Below are 17,443 nucleotides of genomic sequence, written 5' to 3' on the forward strand. Positions count from 1 at the left end.
ACTGCACTTCAGCCTGGGTGACAGAGTGAGACTCTTACTCAAAAAAAAAAAAAAAATTACTCTTGGTTATTTTGAAATATGTAATACTTATTATTGACTGTAGTCACCTGGCTGTGCAGTAGTCTCAAAACCCATTCCTCATGCCTGTTTGAAAGTTCGCACCCCTTGCTCAAGAGTGAAAGCACTTTTCGTTCCTTTTTTCTTTTTTTTTTTTTTTTGAGATGGAGTCTCGCTCTGTCGCCCAGGCTGGAGTACAGTGGCGCGATCTTGGCTCCACTGCAACCTCAGCCTCCCAGGTTCAAGTGATTCTCCTGCGTCAGCCTCCCAAATAGCTGGAATTACAGGCACCCACCACCATGCCCAGCTAATTTTTGTATTTTGTATTTTTGTATTTTTAGTAGAGACTGTGTTTCACCATGTTGGCCAGGATGGTCTCTATCTGTTGACCTCGTGATCTGCCTCGGCCTCCCAAAGTGCTGGGATTACAGGAGTAAGCCACTGTGCCCGGCCAAAAGCACTCTCCTCCCACTCCCCCGACTCCTCTTCCCCCTTCTCCTCCCCGCTTCCCCTCTCCCCCCTCCCCCTCCCCTCTTCTCCTCCTCACTTCCCCTCTCCCCTTCCTCTCCCCCTTCCCCTATCCCTCTCCCTTCCCCTCCCCTTCCTCTCTCCCCTTCTTCTCCCCTCTCCCCCTCTCCCCTTCCTCTCTCTACTTCCCCTCTTCCCTTCTCCTCCTCACTTCCCCTCTCCCCTTCTCCTCCCTGCTTCCCCTCTCCCCTTCCCCTCCCCTCTTCCCAGCACAGGGTACAAGAGTTTATTTAATATCTGAATTTAGTTCTATTATGTTGACCCCATGTTACAAGTTCCATGTGGGTCCATTACAACTTGAAGCACTCCTGCCAAAAAGGGAAAGAAACTTAAAAAAGAAAATCCACAACTTTTTCCATGTCATTAAATATATTCATATTTATACTAACCATAATATATTAGTATGCATTGGAAAGGAACACTGACCCAAACAATACGTCATGGTCACAACTAAACATTTACAATTCTGAGTGAACAGAAATTCAGAACACAGTAGGGGGTTAAGGGAGGAGGGGAAGTGCATGTGGGAGCAGGGAATGGGAAGAAACATCCAATGGCAGGAGTGGGACTGGTTTGGCTTTTGGCAGGGGGCAAGGCCCCACAAGTGCACATTTTGATACCCCTAGGTACGCTGTGGCTGTGGCCCACGCAAATGTCTTATCGATGGACCATGGCCCAGTGACCCCATCAATGAATCTTTGTCCACTCTCTGGGCTTTGAGGGGGCTTCCTTTGTGTTGAGAGCCTAAACCTCTTTCACTTCCCTGAAAGCAGGAACCAGCACATTTCTAATGGTGACTTATCCCCATTTGTTGTACTCATAATTCCTAAATAAAACAGTGAAATAAAAGAGCCAGAAATATCATCAGAGTATCTGAAACTTTGCCCCTGACATGTTTTAGTGCTCTTTCTGAAAAACAGAATCAGAGAAAGAAGTAGAATAAAAAGAGCGCCCGCCATCTGCATGGGCCCCATGCCTGCCATGACCGAGGCTGAACTGAGGGTCAGAAGTAACCAGGTTCTTCCGTGAGGTCTGTGCACCTCCAATGTGAGCAGGATAACTTTAGTCAGACACATTATTATAATTTAACAATTATATGGTTTATTTTAAAGTGTTGAAAGAGGGTCTGGGTGTGATGGCATACGCCTATAATCCTAGCTACTGGGGATGCTGAGGTGGGAGGATTGCTTGAACCCAGGAGTTAGATGTGGCAAATATAGTGAGACCACTTTTACAAAAAATATGAAAAAATTAGCTGAACATGGTGGTGTGGGCCTGTACTCCTTTGCTACTGAGGCAGGAGGATTGCTTGAGTCCAGGAGGTCGAGGCTGCAGTGATCATACCAGTGCACCCCAGCTCAGGCAACAGAGCAAGACCTGTATCTAATAATAATAATAATAATAAATTTAAAAACACATTGTTAAAAGAATACAGCATATGACCTCATGGGTATTATCACTTAGGATGAGTCCAGAGTCGGTGGCAAGTGTTATAAACGAGTTGACTTAAATAAAACATGAGGCAATGGTAGACCAGCTGGAGGCAGAAGGGCCACTGTGAAGATGGGGAGTGGCTCAGGTTTGGGAACCACAAAGACGGAAAGAGACAGGAGAATCCAGAACTGATCGTGAAGAAACCTGATGGTTATTAAGTTCTCATGTGTTGGGCACTGTCCTGAGTGTCTTACCTTATGTAACTCACTGTGAATTAGGCACTGCTGAGGCTTGGAGAAGTTAAACACAGCTAACAAAAAATAGCCAAGCCAGGATGTTAACCCAGGCAGCCTAACTCAAGAGCATGAACTCTCATCTCTGCACTCCACTGACTTTCCAAAATAAAATAACAACAAAAGCCAAGGCCCACCCAAGACCCAGCTCCACATATCAGTGTACTGACAGTCCCTGACCGCATCTGCTTTCAGGTTTCTAAAAGGGACCAAACATGGAGAGAGGTACCTTCAGATTATGGCATTCGCCTATAATCCTAGCTACTGGGGATTATAGTTGTTGGCTCGGATTTGCTGTATGACCTTGAGCTATCTCCTTCCCTCTCCATGGGTTTGGCTTCTGTGAGCCCTCTCCCTTGGATCACCTGTGGCTCTACTCCATGGAAACCACCCTTGCTTGGCTTGAGGCAGAGGCCCCCGGTTCTGTAATGCCCAGCAGCATCTGATACTAGGGAGACTTCACAGTAGTAGCAGCAGGAGCTGAGGGTGCCCACTTTGCCCTCCCTAGGTCCTGCAGGCTTCCTGGACAGGCTGAGCTCTTGGGGCCAAATCCCAGCAGCCCCGGAATGCCCCTGAAGAAGTTAAGCCAGCAGACAGCACAATCAGATTGGGTTTTGAGAGGGTTACTCTGGCCAGTGGGTGGAGAACAGATTGGGCAGCAGCCAGGGTGAAATCAGAGAGCTCAGGAAGGTACCAATTATGGCCATTTAGGCAGGAGGTGTCCTGGCCTGCAGAGGCTGTGATAGAGATGTCTTGCACGTGTGGTCGGGCAGTATTTGAAGGTAAGCCTGGGAGGAACATGATGCTCATGTAGCAGCTGTGCTAGGAGACGCTCGGGTTTCTGGCTTGCTGCCTGGCATGCACCTTCCTTTTGGGTGAGGAGGAGGAGTGGTAGGAGCACTGCTAACTGTTGCATCCCTTGTTCTTACTGCTTATCCTGGATAGAGCACCACAGGCTTCTGCTGACTGAGGCGGCTGCTCCTCTTAAAGGGAGGGCAGGACTCCACTCCAGGTCTGCTGGAAAAAGGATTGCAAATCGATGCCGGCTGCTCTGGAGGGAGGGGAGGGAGGGCTGTGTGAGACCAGTCCATGCAGCCACTTTACTGAGCCTGATCTGAGCTCTGCTGAGCAAGTGAGTTGTCCCTGACCTTTAGACTGGGAACTGCTTCTCAGTGGTGGGAGTTGGTGGCCCTTGGCAGCGTGGTGACTGGCAGCAGAGGTGAAGGTGACCCTGGGAGGCTTTGGCATACCTCAGCAAGCTGGCGGGGGCTCTTTCTTCGTATACCTTGGTGATAGGTGTATTGCTTGTTGCAAAATACATTGTTTTCTTTCATCATTTGAAAGAAAAGGCCAAAAAGCAATGTTTTTGGAAAGGAAGAAGAAAGAAATCTGACCGGAGGGCAGCCTGTTGGGTAGTTAGTTAGTTAGCCTTGGTGAGGACTGGGTTTGCCTCTGCACAGCCACAGTCCCCACCCTCAACCCATTATGTCAGTGGAGGCCCAGGCAAAGACAGGCCACCTTGTCCCTGCTCTGTCTGGCCCTGTAGCTCCTTGTGGAGCAGGGGACCCTTCTCTGGCCTTGGCAGAGACCCCACACTGCTTGGGCTGCAGGTGCTCTGGGGATAGGTACCTGCAGTTCTAGCTCCTGTGAAAGGTACTTAAGGAGCTCCAGGATAGGTTCCTAGCTCAGGCTCTGTTTTTCCTCCCCTGATGTCCCCCACCCGCCTCACTTCCCCCTGCCTGGGCCAGGGCCTGCGGAAAGGCCAGTGTGCGCTGCCTGCATGAGTTCTGGGCTACACTTGGCCCAGGCAGTCCAGGAAGTGGCTGCTCCCTTCCGTCCTGCCATCCATCCGTCATTCCAGTGTCTCATCCAGGCATTCCCAGAGGGTAGGAATAAGTATTTGGTAAGGATTTAATAAGACCAGATTTTGAGTAGGAAGAGAGGTTTGTGAGTTGTCTGGGGCCACATTGGCAATAGCAAGAGGGAGCCACTGAAGGTTTTTGAGCAGGAGAAGGGCATAGTCTCTTGTGGAATAATCAGTCTGCTGTGTGGAGGAGGGCTGAGAGCCAGGAGCAGGGCAAGGAGGCTGCTGTGACGGGGCCAGAGCCTCTGCTGTGGGGATCACAGTTTGTGATTGTGCATGAGTTGTTCACATTTGAGCACAGGGACCGTGTCTGCTTCACTCACCAGTGTTTTACCCAATGCCTAGCCTGTGCCTGCTTAAAGCAGACAGTAAGTAAATGTACTGAATGCTGTGTTCATTATTTTTTTTCTTTTTTCTTCTTGCTGTGTTCATTATTTACTGGCAATGCCTGTGGTGTAGTCACAGGCATAGAGATATGAGACTCTCATGCCTAGATGAGCTGTATTGCTCACAGCACCTGCCAGGAAGGTGAGACAGGAATCCTCTTCACGGTGCAGCTGAGTGGGAACTGATGCCCTGAGTGATGTCTTGTCTGGGATCTAGCTGATGACAAGGCTGAGACTAGGGGCTGGAACACACGTCCTGGATTCTGTCCACTACATTGCATCCCTTACTCAGGCCCAGAGCACATGGCCACCTTAAGCACTAACCCTCCTGCCTGAGCATGCCAGTCCAGACCCCAGACCACTCAGACTCAACATCTCCTGCCTACATCGTGAGTTATTCAGGCCTTCCTTTGGCATGGGAGCCTACCAGGGAAGCAAGTCTGTCTTAACATGTGCAAAGGCACTGGGCGGCAAGGGCCTGGTATGTTCAGGGCTCTAAATGGAGTCCAGTGTGGCTGGGGGTGGGGAAGTAGGATGTTTGTGCCTGAGTCTTACTATTCATTTCCTGTCCCCATGGCGTGAACAAGACCACTGGTAGGTTCACTTTGCCTCTGCTAAACAAAAAAATCTAACCTTTCTTTCCCCTGCTCTGACCCAGCACCTACACAGAGCCCTACAAAGTCTGTCCCATCTCATCGGCAGCCCCTAAAGAGGACCTCACATCGGATGAAGAGCAGAGAAGCTCAGAGGAGGAGGATAGTGCTTCAAGAGACCCCAGCCTCACCCACAAGGTAGGGAACCCCACAGGTGGGCCATGGCATCAGGAGATGTGAATGTGGAGAGATGGCTGTAACACATCTGCTCCTTCCCTTGGTGCAGAGAGAGCTGTTTGCAGACAGCTGGCCCCAGCTGGATGCAAGGGCTGAGACACTGAGCATTGGGGTTCTAGGAAGCATTGCCTTCTGGGGGCCTGCCTTGGTGATGCTGGAGCCATGGCTCCTGCTGGTATCCACTGGAGTCTGACGAAGTGTGGGGCTTTCTTAAGCCTTTGTGGATGATGCGGAATAGAGCTGCCTGGATTGAGTGAAGACCAGCCTAGATTCTAATGACCTTGGACACTCTGGGCCTCAGTTTCCTCATCTGTGAAGTGGAAATCATGAGGATGAGATGTGTTTAAGGCTGTAAGGGAGTTTTGTGAAGTGAAAACAGTTTTAGATGAAAGTTGGTTTCCCTGGCCCTGCAGCAGCGCTGTGAGGGAAGAGAGCTGCTGGAGGGAGGTTGTTGTCTAGAGGCTGATGGTGAGTTGGGGCCACGTCACAGTGAAGACCCAGACCTCACTGCTGGGCACAGGTGCATCAGTGCTGATGGGGGCAATATGTGCTCTCTGTTGGACACTCACAGTGAGCTGTCCTTCATCCATTCACTGACAAAGTCCCAGCCTTTCCATAAACACCTTCTAGGAGTCATGAATCCCTTCCCACAATGTACATTTGCAGAAATGGGCAGAGGTGAAGAACTGGCCTAGGGCACATGGCTGGTGGGTGGCATCCCAGGAAACATCACGGGGTGATATGGGGCTCAGGCCTTTGTTATGCAGGGAACATGACCACTGCAGGGGAATGGGCTAGGAAGGGTGAAATGCCCCCACCCCACCCCACCCATCTTCTAGGCCATGCCTGCATGTTGAGGGGTGACTGGAGAGGCAGAGAGTGCAGCGTTCCCTTTCCCTCTTCTCAACAGACCTCAGTACCTTTCCCTGTACCTGCCTCCTCCCCATCATCCTCCCCTTCCAAGCCTAGGTTAGTTTTTGCCACATTGATTAAAGACCATTGTAAGTGGATGCATTCAGCACAGGTGCCTAACACTTATCAAGCACTGGCAAAATGAGATGTCTCATTTTCTTTCCACAAAGGTGATTTCTTTTAAAAATCCATTGATCTCTCTGGACTGTATTTTCATTAAGTTATCTACCAAGTGCTACAGAAACCCTGACGAGGTAGTTACTCCGCTCCTTTCCTGCCTCTTCCCGCGCAGCCCCTTCTCCCTCCAGCTGCTCCTTCATACCCTCCCTGTCCACTTCCCTCTCACTTGTCTCCCCGCTGCCTCTTCCTCTCTAGGTGCTGAGCCATGTGTCTGGCACTGTCCTGAGGCTGTTCACGTTTGTCATCTCTTTCACTCCTTACAACAGTTTCAGAGTTGGCACCGTTATCCCTGGTTTTGCCGTTGAGGACACAGAGGTTCTGAGAGGTTAAGCTACTTGCACAAGGCCACACAGCTAATGAATGAAGGGGTCAGATCTCAAGCACAGCTCTGGCTGGCTCCAAGTCCAGTGTTGCTCATCTGTCACTACAGGTCTTCTCTGACCTCTCCACCCCTCCTCCTCTCCCAAGAAGGAATGTTGTCTCCTTGTGGGGAAGGGAGGAGAGCCTTGAGTTAGTGGTGCCCGTTTAGAGATGATTTTGGCTTTTCTGGACATCCCTGAGGTCATGGAATCTTGGAGCAGAAAGAGATAGTTGCCATCAGGGATTCGGTCCCCACTCTGAAACCAGGAATCGGGTACCAGCCGTGAGAATGTTGGAGAGCTGATGGAGCAGTGGAGCCCACCGTGTGCAACTCTCTATCCCTCAGGGCCCCCCACCGTGTGATGTACACCACCACAGTCATTGAATTGTCTGTGAAACCCTCCTCTGGGACGCCCCGCGTCTCTTCCTCTGGCTGTGTCACTGCAGGCCAGTCACTCCCTGTCTCTGAAATGAGAGCACTAGTAGTCACTGCAGGGCTCTGGGAGGGTTGAATGAGAGCACAAATGTGAGCGCACCAGCCATGAGGTAGAGGCGTCATAATTATCTATTGCTTCTGAATCTGAGAGGCAGAGGGGGAGTGTGGGAAGAGAGGGCCTGTCATGCTGAGGACCATTGTGTGGGTCTGAATGTACGGCCCTGGATATTGCTGTTACCCAGGATCTGGTCTCCAGGCCCCTGCTTAGACTCCCCAGGAATAAGGAGCTGGCAAGAGGTTCAGCAGCCTAGGGACTAAGAAGTTCACACCCAGCTTTGCCCCTTGCTGGCTGAGAGACTTGGGCAACTTCCTGACCATTCTGCTCCTAGGTTTCCTCATCTGTAAGGTCACGATAACACTAATAGTACCTGCTTTAGGATAGTTAAAAAGGTAAATGAGTCTCAGGAGACCTAGAACGATGCCTGCCACTCAGTAAAGGAGCATACAAAGGTCAGAGCTTTTGATCGAGACTGGGAGCCTGAACAGGGAGGCAGCCTGCCCAAGTTCATCCAGGACTCAGCAGTGATGTGCTGAGGTCACAAGGCAGCCCTGCCTCGGACAGAGAATTCATGGGTCCTGCAGGGGCCAGAGCCAGGCAGAGCCTGTGGCCAGCCAGAGCAGGGCCAGAGTCAGAGGCAGGAGCATCCGGCCATCCCAAGAGCAGGGGAGAGGGTGTGCAGGTCTAGTCTCGTCTTTCCCGCAGGTCAGTTCACTCTCCAGAGTCCACACTTCTCATCTGCCGTAGGATTGGGCATCCCTGCCCTCCTCCCCCCGATTCTTCTTTATGAAGCTTGCATTATATACCAGAGTTGAAGTCAAAACCTACACTTTCATTGCACAAAGCATGCTCTACCAGATTCTCCTTGGAACATGTAAATCATTGTGGATGAGGGTGAAAGTCCCATTGGACTCTCATTTCCTATTCCTAGTTCCTTTAAACACACAGTGTATTGTTTTGTGGATTTTTTACATATGCGATATCAAACTACAAGAAACCTGGAGTAACTTAGTTGGGTTCCTTCAGTAATATCCCAGAGGTATTCCCACATTGGTACATAGAGTTCTAAGTTAAATGTTTTTCTGGCTGCATAGTATTCCATTTTCCAGATGTGCTGTGGTTTATTTAGTCATTTCCTCGCTGCAGGACGCTTCCAGTGTTTCTAGTTCCATCAGCATTGCGGTGACCTTGTTCATACACCTCCTTATGCACATAAAAGATTTTCTAGAGGGTAGATCCCAGAAGGCAATCAATGGACCAGAGAGCAGGCACATTTTAAATCTCCATATCCACTGCCATGTAGCCCCCAAGAGGCCGTGACCGCACCTTTGGTGCCCAGTGCTCCCCAACCACTGAACCATTAAGGAGATGGGAAGGGAGGTTTCCCAAGTGAGTGATCTTCCCACCTCTTTTCTGCAGGAGGATTTTTGGTAGGGTGGGGACGGGGAGAAGGGTCATTTCTCCATCCTCACTGGTCCTCTACTGTAGCTGAGAATTCAGTTTCTCCAAAATGCAAAGACCTCTCATCTCCATGCCTCAGTCACATTGTGTGGGACATGGGAGCAATATTTTCCATCTCCACCATCTCAGAAGAGCAGACTAGGGAAGGTGCGAGTGAGGATTGGTGTCACCCCATGGGCCCTCAGAGGTGCGTTTGGGGGTGCATTGGTAAGCCCTACCATTCCTGGATGTTTTGGGGCAGCCAAATCAGGACAGGAGAGGTTTTGGGAGCAGGACAGGAGACTGAGCTCCGCTGGTCCACCCACATGTCTGACCTTTCCTTATTCCTACTCATAGACACACAAAGGCCGTAGGTGGAAAGAAAGAGGGAGGGAGAGAAGGAAAGTGAGAAGGACTTAAAAATAGCACTCCTTGTGAAAGGAGACATTCAGAGACTGACTGGCGTGTTGGTCCTCCCTGACAATGAGCCTAGTGGGGACATTTCAAGCTAAATACCAGCTCCTCTGAGACCAGCTCAGCAGCCAGCAGCCCCTCCCAGGCAGCCCCCTCCCTCGCCTGAGTCTCGTGGCCACATTTGTTTCCCAGTCTGGCCTGACTATGGAACAGACCCTTCCTGTCGTCATGCCCTCTGTGGCAGGTCTGCTCCTGTCCAGCCAGGCCCCCATGCCGAGAGCTTTGTGCTTGCCAGGCTGGCCAACCCGTGTCACCAGTCCTTGCACCTGCAGCCTCACCTTGACCATCTACCCCCAATTAAAGGGTCCTCCTGAGCCTTGGTTGTTGCCATTGGGCCAGTCCCCAGCTGGGGTTAAACACCACCATGCACTTTCTCTGTGCTGTGGACTTCTAGACCTAGGTGCACAGCTGCATGCTGCACGCAGGCTTCACTGCAAATATTTGCTTCTCCTTGGCCCCGGGGAGGGGGCTCTGAACCACATCCTGTACATCCCACTCCCAGAAAACAGTACTCGTCTTCTAGTGAACATGAACTTTCTCCACTGCCTGCCTCTCTTCTCTCTGTATCTTCACTCAGTTACTCTCAGTCCCTCCTGTTCTTCCACAGAAACTTATGTATTCAATAAGTATGTACTGAGCATCTACTCTGTGCCTGGCACCCTTTCAAGGGCTGAAGATACAGCAGTGACCAGTCAGACCAGGTCCCTGCCTACCCTTTTGGAGTTCCACATTCTAGAGAAGGGGATGGAAGATCCCTTAACTGCACTGCACACTTAAAAATGGTTACAATGGTGGAATTTATGTTATGTGTATTTTCCCACAATTTTTTAAAAATGGAAAAATGAGGGCGCTCTGTGTCTAGGATGCCTCCACCCCCAGTCCCAGGAGCTTTGTTCCCCACAATAGCCAGTTCGTTTTTATAGAACTTGTTACCACCTAACCCATCTTAGGAGTTTTCTGGTTTAAGTGTGCAGTGCAGTGGCATGAAGCACATAACATGGCCGTGCAGCCATCACCACCGTTCATTTCCAGAGCTTTTTCCTCTTCCCAAACTAAAACTCTGTCCCCTTCAGACTCCCCATTCCTCCTCCCCTAGCCCCTGGCAGCCACCATTCCGCTTTCTGTCTCTGTGAATTCAGCTACTCTACTCTAGGGACTTCATATGAGTGGAATCCTGCAGTATTTGTTCTTTTGTGAGTGGCTTATCCACTTAGCATAATGTCCTCAAGGACATTCCACTCTGTAGCATGGGTCGGAGTTCCTTCCCCTTTAAGACTGACTTTGATTCCATCATATGGGTGGACTACATTTTGTTTGTCCATTTATTCGTTGACAGACATGCGGGTTGCTTTCACCTCTTGGCTGTCGTGAATGGTACTGCTATGAATGTGGGTGCACAGATCTCTCCAAGAACTTGCTTTCAGTTCTTGTAAGTACATGCCCTGAAGTGAGATTGCTGGATCATATGGCGATTCTGTGTTTAGTTTTTTGAGGAACTGCCGTACAGTTTTCCACAGCAGCCACACCCTTTTACATTCCTACCAACAGTGCGGAAGGGCTCCAGTGCCCAGGGAAGGGCTCTTGGATGAGGAGGACACATCTGTGTGGTAGCGGAATGGTGTGAGGGAGCCTTTACTGCAAAGCTCTAGGGCAGAGCCTTCCAGGCAGAGGAGAGAAGTGCAAGGGCAGGAGAGCGGGGATGAGTGTGTGAGCCAGAGCCTGGGAGGTCAGTGTGGCTGGAGCAAGGTGGTTGGGGAAAGAAGGGGGAGCAGGACTGGAGAGATTGGTCAGGTCTTCCCTCAGGCCATGGCCATATTGAAGCCTCCCCCACTCGTCCACCTCCCTTGCTGCTGTCACTGGTGCTGAACAACCCTCCTGACATCCAGGAGCCAGGACCCCTTCCGCCATCCACTTCAGAACCCTCTTAAACAAGCCCTGAGCCTCAGCCCTGGTGGCCTTGCCTCCTTGGGAACATCCTCTTCCCTGGCTTCCCTGACACTGTCCTCTCCTGGGTTTCCTCCTTTTCTGACCATGCACCTCCATCAGCTGCACTGTCCTAGGCGTTTCCCAAGGCTCCACCGCCCCCAGCCCCTATCCCTCATTCTGTGCCCTCTTCACAGGCAGTTCGTTCCAGCCCTGGCCAGCACTATGCAGGTGGCATCCCAGAGCACACCCTCTGGCCTGACCACAGACGCAGCTTCCCGGTGCCCTTTAGGGACCTCCTTGAAAGCCCCATAGACACCTCAGACTTAACACATTCCACACCGAGCTCATCCTATCCCCACACCCTGCCCACCCGCCTCCTGTGTTTGCTATTCTGGATGTTAGCACCAGATATGAAAGATCTGAGTTCCTGACATGTCATCTTCTTATTGCCATGTCTTAATTGTATATCAAAGAAAATTCAGTGAACACCTAGTTCTCTGACGAGACATCATGCAGGATACAAAATGAGTTCTGTCTTCCCCTTAAACTCAGGGCCTTTGCCCTTGGAGTTTCCTCCACCAGAAATGGACTCCTTGCCCTTTGCCTGGCTGGCTACAGGTCTCAATTTGAATGTCACCTCCTCGGAGAGGGCTCCCGGATCTCCTGCCATGCTCCGTCACAGCGTTCTTGGCTATTTCCTTGTGCTGTTGTCTTGCTCTTTATTTTTCTGTTTTCTTGCACGTCGTTTGCCTTTCCCTGGCAGTTGTTCCAAGAGGGGTAGACACTGTGTTTGTCCTGTTCAAGGGCGTGTCCTTGCTGCTTAGTACATTAAGATGTAGTCAATGAACATCTTCAAATACATAAATAAATGAATACATGAGACCAGTTCCTGCATTTACATAAGGAAAACAAACTTGAATGCATGACAGTTTAATAAAATGAAAACACTCATTTGGCCCTGTGGAACTTACTCTGCACAGTCAGTGGCAGAGCTGGGAGTTCAACCTGCATCTTTAATATACCTGTGACTTCACCCTGGCTCCCCCATAACCATACAGAGAGTGCTGCATTCCAGTACAGTAACACAAGAGACGTGGCAAGGTGGGTGATGGAGGAGGGGGAGGGATGAAGATACAACTCAGAGGGGACAGGAGAGAAGAGGGGCTCTGAGAATCTGGAAGGCATCCTAGGTACATGTATGCCTCACATGCCTTGCTGAAGGCCTTGGGGGACTTGAAGGCAGCCAGGACCAAAGGGCTGGGCAGGTTAGGATCCCTTGGCCCTAGTGTTTGGGATGTGGGCCACCAGGTGATACTCACCCTTGCTTTCACCTTCCTGACTTGGTGGTGGTCACTCTCTCTCTCTCAATGGCCTGTGGCCAAAGTGCCACATGTGGACCAACAGCACGCTAGCACCTGGAGACTCATTAGAAACACAGCATCCCAGGTCTCACCCCAGACTTGCCGAACCCAGGTCTGCCTGTTGACAAGATCCCCAGTGACTCACATGTGCTCACTGAAGTCTGAACTCTGGCCCATGTACAGCAATCACACAGTCTATGTGGAGCACTCATGGTGCCCTCGGTTCTGGGAGAGGCCACCAAAGAAGCTAATGGGGTCCCAACCTTGGGAACTTACAGTTGAGTTGGAGAATGAAAGTGACTTACATGATGATCTCTAAATTTTATATTCATATCTTATATACTTCTCTGACTGTTGTATGTCACACTTAAAAAAATAAACCAAGGCTGCACATGAGATGGAAGGTTATGGGATTTAACTGAAAAATGATAAGATCTATAAATTTGGGGAGGAGTCTTTATTTCTTATAAAGGGTTACAGCCTATAAGGTGGCCATTCTCATGGGCTGGGAAGCGTAGCCTCTGGCTAAAGCCTTTAGCAGGTACTCAAAGCACCTGCTTTGAGTGAGGGAGGAGTAAGACAGGAATTTATGCTGAAGGGGTTGCACAAGTATACATATTCAGCAGGTTATAGGAGGAGCTGTGAATATTCCTAAAAGAAGGCAGTGTGCATGTCTGATAAGCAAACATGCATGTTGCATGTATCCCATGTTCACCTTGGGGTTGAGACTTAACATTTAAATGTGTTACAGCTAGGCCTTATGTCAAAAGACGAAGCAGGGGCAGCATGAAGGCACTAAGTGCACAGTCTCTGCAAACCAGCCAGAGCCAGTCCATGGTCGGTAGTCTCTTATTAGGAGAAAGCCACAGAAATCAGCCTCTCGTCCAATCAAAGCTACACCTTGGCTGGTAGAACAGGGGGCTTAGTCAGTGTCTGATGGTGGCTGAGCTGCAATTGTTTCAACATTGCTTGAGGCCAGTACTTGTTTACCTGCTGGTGAAAAAGGAAAACCTGTGGCAGTGAGAACAGAATTCATTCTTTAAGTCGGGTATGTGGCTGAACCCTTGCCTGGCACGGCCTTAGGTCTTGTTTATAATTTGATATCCTATTGACACAAAGAGTCCATTCTGTCAGTCTTATGGTCTCTATTTTAACATTAGTGCTGGTTGGATGCTGTGTCTAAACTCAAAGAGGGAAGGAATATGATGATGCGTGTCCGACCTCCCATCACATCGTGACTGGGAACTCAATCTTTAAGGTTTTTCTGGGATCTCCTTGGTCAAGAGGGGGTCTGTTCAGTCAGTTGAGGGGTTTAGGATTTTATCTTTAGGTTCAGGGGCATCCCTCATGCTCAGCTATGTGAACTAAACCACAAGCAGTGGAAGGGTTCTACGTTATAAGACTCAGAGCAGTTGGGGCCAGGCACAGTGGCTCACACCTGTAATTTCAGCACTTTGGGAGGCTGAGGCAGGTAGATCACAACTCAGGAGTTCAAAACAAGCTTGGCCAACATGGGAAACCACGTCTCTACTAAAAATACAAAAAAATTAGCTGGGCATGGTGGCAGGCACCTGTAATCCCAGCTACTTGGGAGGTTGAGGCAGGAGAATTGTTTGAACCTGGGAGGTGGAGGTTGCAGTGAGCCAAGATCATGCCATTGCACTCCAGCCCAGGTGACAGTGTGAGACTCCATGTCAAAAAAAAAGGAAAAAGAAAAAAGAGCCGTCAGGAAGGCTTCCAGGAAGAAGCCTAAGTGCTTCTTGGAAGAGAGCAGGATTAGTAGAAAGGGGGAGGAAGGTTTATAGGAGGCAAGAACAGATGGGATGAAGGCATAGAATCCAGCCATTAGCCAGCTGTTTGAAGTCATGGCTGGACCTTTCTGGAATTGAGATGGGGAGGGCTGTTTCTTGTTTGAGCTAGCACTAGCCCTTTCCTGCCATCAAACATGGGGAGCTGCTAGTTGCAATCACAGCTGTTCTCTTAGGATTCCAGAAGGTGAGAGAACTGAGAGATCACTGTTTCTCTTCACTGCAGCAAGAACATTTAACGTAAGATCTACACTATCTATCCATCTATCTATCAATCTATCTATCTGTCTATCTACTGAGATGGAGTCTTGCTCTGTCATCCAGGCTGGTATACAGTGGTTTGATCTCGGCTCACTACAACCTCTGCCTCCTGGGCTCAAGCGATTCTCTTATCTCAGTCTCAAAGTAGCTAGGATTGTCACCATGCCCAGCTAATTTTTATATTTTTAGTAGAGATGGGGTTTTACCATATTTTTCAGGCTGGTCTTGAACTCCTGACCTTAGGTGATCCACATGTATGAGCCACCACACCTGGCCAGATCTATACTCTTAATGCCCATCCTTGGATGAGTGGATAAGGAAAATGTGGTTTCTATATGCAGTGGAATATTATTTAGACATAAAAAGGAAGGGAATCCTGCCATTTGCAACAATGTGAATGAACTTGGAGGACTTGATCCTAAATGAAAGAAGCCAGTCACAGATGGACAAATACTGCATGATTCCACTTACATGAGGTGTCTGAAATATAGGGCCAGACATGGTGGCTCATGTCTATGTTCCCAGCTACTCAGGAACTGAATAGGCCAAGGCAGGAGGATCACTTGAGGCCAGGAGTTGGAGACCAGCCTGAGCAGGATGCTGAGACCTCATCTCTATACAAAATTTTTAAATTAGCTGGATGTGATGGCGTGCATGCCTGTGGTCCCAGCTACTCAGGAGGCTGAGGCTAAAGGATCTCTTGAGTCTAGGTGCCACTGCACTCCAGCCTGGGTGACAGAGTGAGATCCCTAAGTCTCTAAAAAATAAAATAGCTCAGTTCACAGAAGCAGGGAGTAGAATGGTGGTTGTGGGGGGCGGAGGGAGGGAGAGGTGGTGAGCTGCTGTTCGTTGAAGTTTCAGTGATACAGGAGATCATTGAGAGGAAAACAAGCTTGTCATTTGCTCCTTGCTCAGGGTTATTCTGCAGGTTGGAGGCCAAGTCAGGAGTGAAAGTCAGGCCTCCTAATGCCTCATTCAGGGCGTTCCAAGGTAGATGCTGCTTCTGCAAATTTATTACAGACTGAAGCCAGAACCAAACATCTCTCCAAACTTACAGTTCTTTTAAGTAGCCGGGCCAAACCTACACTCCCACGAGCCTATCTTCAGGAACCAGAAGCTGACCTGCTGGTCCTGGGGAAGCCAGGGAGCCACTGTTGGGTCCCTCCTCCTCTCACTTATCCTGGTAGGCGTTCACTCTCCTCTGCCTCCTCTTCCCGCTGTGTTGCCGCCAGGAACACAGGTGACAGCTGGGATAAAGAGTGAGCCACCTCTCCCTGAGTGCCTGTCTCTGAGTTTTCCAGCGGCTATTGAAGGCTGTCCCAACCTGTGTTCTCTGCCTGCCTGGTGGTGCCCAGGGCACTTGGAGACTGTGTTCTACTGCAGCCTGGTGCCCCAGGTATCTGGGTTTCTGAGCACTCTCCCTTCTCCAGATGTGACTTCACAATACTCCAGCAGGCCCCTTCACTGGGACCCCCAATACATGGAAGGCTCACAAGGAAAAACTCCCCAGGGCTTGAAATAGCTGTTGGAAGGTGGCCCTTCCCTGTGTGCGGAGGTGGGTTATTTTAGGGGGTTGCATGGCTGAGGAGACTGGTGCATAGGTACCTCCGGTGTAGCTGGTGACCTAGAAATGTTTAGTGAGGCTATATGGGGATTCTGGGCACAGGAAACTGAGCCAAACACACCCAGAAGTAGGAAAAAATAGGGTGAATTTAAGGGATCGCCTGGAGCTCCATGTGGCATGGAGGAGTGGTGGAGGGGACTGGGAATGGCCCAGGCTGAGCCACAGGGGCTCCCTTCTGTAAGCACCGAGAGCCTCTGCAGCCACTCCAGGGTGCAGGTGATGGAAAAAGGAGGCTGCGGGAATGGCTGGGAGGCTGGAGCCTGGAGTGAGTGAGAGACAGGTCAGTCAAGGGTGCAGGGAGGGTCGGGAGCTTGGGTCCAAGATGAGGGGTAGGAAGCTCAGACTTTAGAGGCAGAGCAGTGTGGAATATGGGCAAGGCCCAGGCTGGGGGGAGTGGAGGGAGATGCTGCTGAGAGATATCTGAGGAGGAGCTCTCAAGGAGGTGAGGATGAGGCGTTCATATTGGAGTGTGCAGTGACCACAGGTGCATGGGGACAGGTGTGGACTGGTGGGGGCGTGTGCCGGGCCAGACACAGAGGCCTGGGGGGCATGGGGCTTGGCAAGGGTTTGGCAGAGACCAGTAAAAGAAAGAAATGGCTGTTAACATCAGGCTGTGTCATCTTAAAGGTGGAGCAGGGGGCTCCATGTTTGGATCCCCTTCCACAAACACTCCCTAAGTGGAAGCCATCTTTCTCTCTCCTGGATTTTCCCTCTGGAGCCCCCTTCCACGAACACTCCCTTCGTGGAAGCCTGTCTTCCCCTCCTAAACTCCATCTCTCTCTATTCACTTCCACTCAGTATGGAAGCTGCTTTCCTCTCCTAGATTCCATCTTTGTGGATTCTCTCACTTAGTGAGAGTTTCTTTCTCTCTCCTTCTCCTGTTTCTCTCTCTCTAAATAAACCACGTTCTACAAACACTTTAAATTTAAAAAAAAAAGAAAAAGGTGGAGCAGCTGTGGACCCAGGAGGCCTGTACACAGAGAGGGGAGGTGACAAGACAGGCATTTTGAGGTTGTTCCTTCCTTTCCCAAAGGTAGGACGTTGTGGGGAAAGATTGTGTGGACCCTGGGCATACCTGGGGACCGCCCTGAGCTACAGGCCATAAGGCCTGGGGTTCCTTAGCTCCTGTAATAATATAGTGACGCTAATGCCTCACTTCCCTGTAGCTCTTTACTGATTCTGAAGAGCTTTTCCATCCACAAACCTTTGCT

The 17,443-nt window shown here is 50.2% G+C and overlaps 1 protein-coding gene across 3 annotated transcripts in view; it reads left to right on the forward strand.

Moving 5' to 3' along the window:
* The window catches only part of FGD5 (FYVE, RhoGEF and PH domain containing 5), a 123,298-nt gene that overhangs the window by 48,285 nt on the left and 57,570 nt on the right, over positions 1 to 17,443 (forward strand). For all 3 annotated transcript variants that reach the window (XM_002758656.7, XM_008982198.5, XM_035273760.3), the window contains exon 3: positions 5,221 to 5,353. In XM_002758656.7, coding sequence (XP_002758702.3) covers positions 5,221 to 5,353 — 133 coding nt within the window. The remainder of the gene's footprint in view (positions 1 to 5,220; positions 5,354 to 17,443) is intronic.

Source organism: Callithrix jacchus, chromosome 15 (genome assembly GCF_049354715.1).
Source record: "Callithrix jacchus isolate 240 chromosome 15, calJac240_pri, whole genome shotgun sequence".
NCBI classification, from domain to species: domain Eukaryota; kingdom Metazoa; phylum Chordata; class Mammalia; order Primates; family Cebidae; genus Callithrix; species Callithrix jacchus.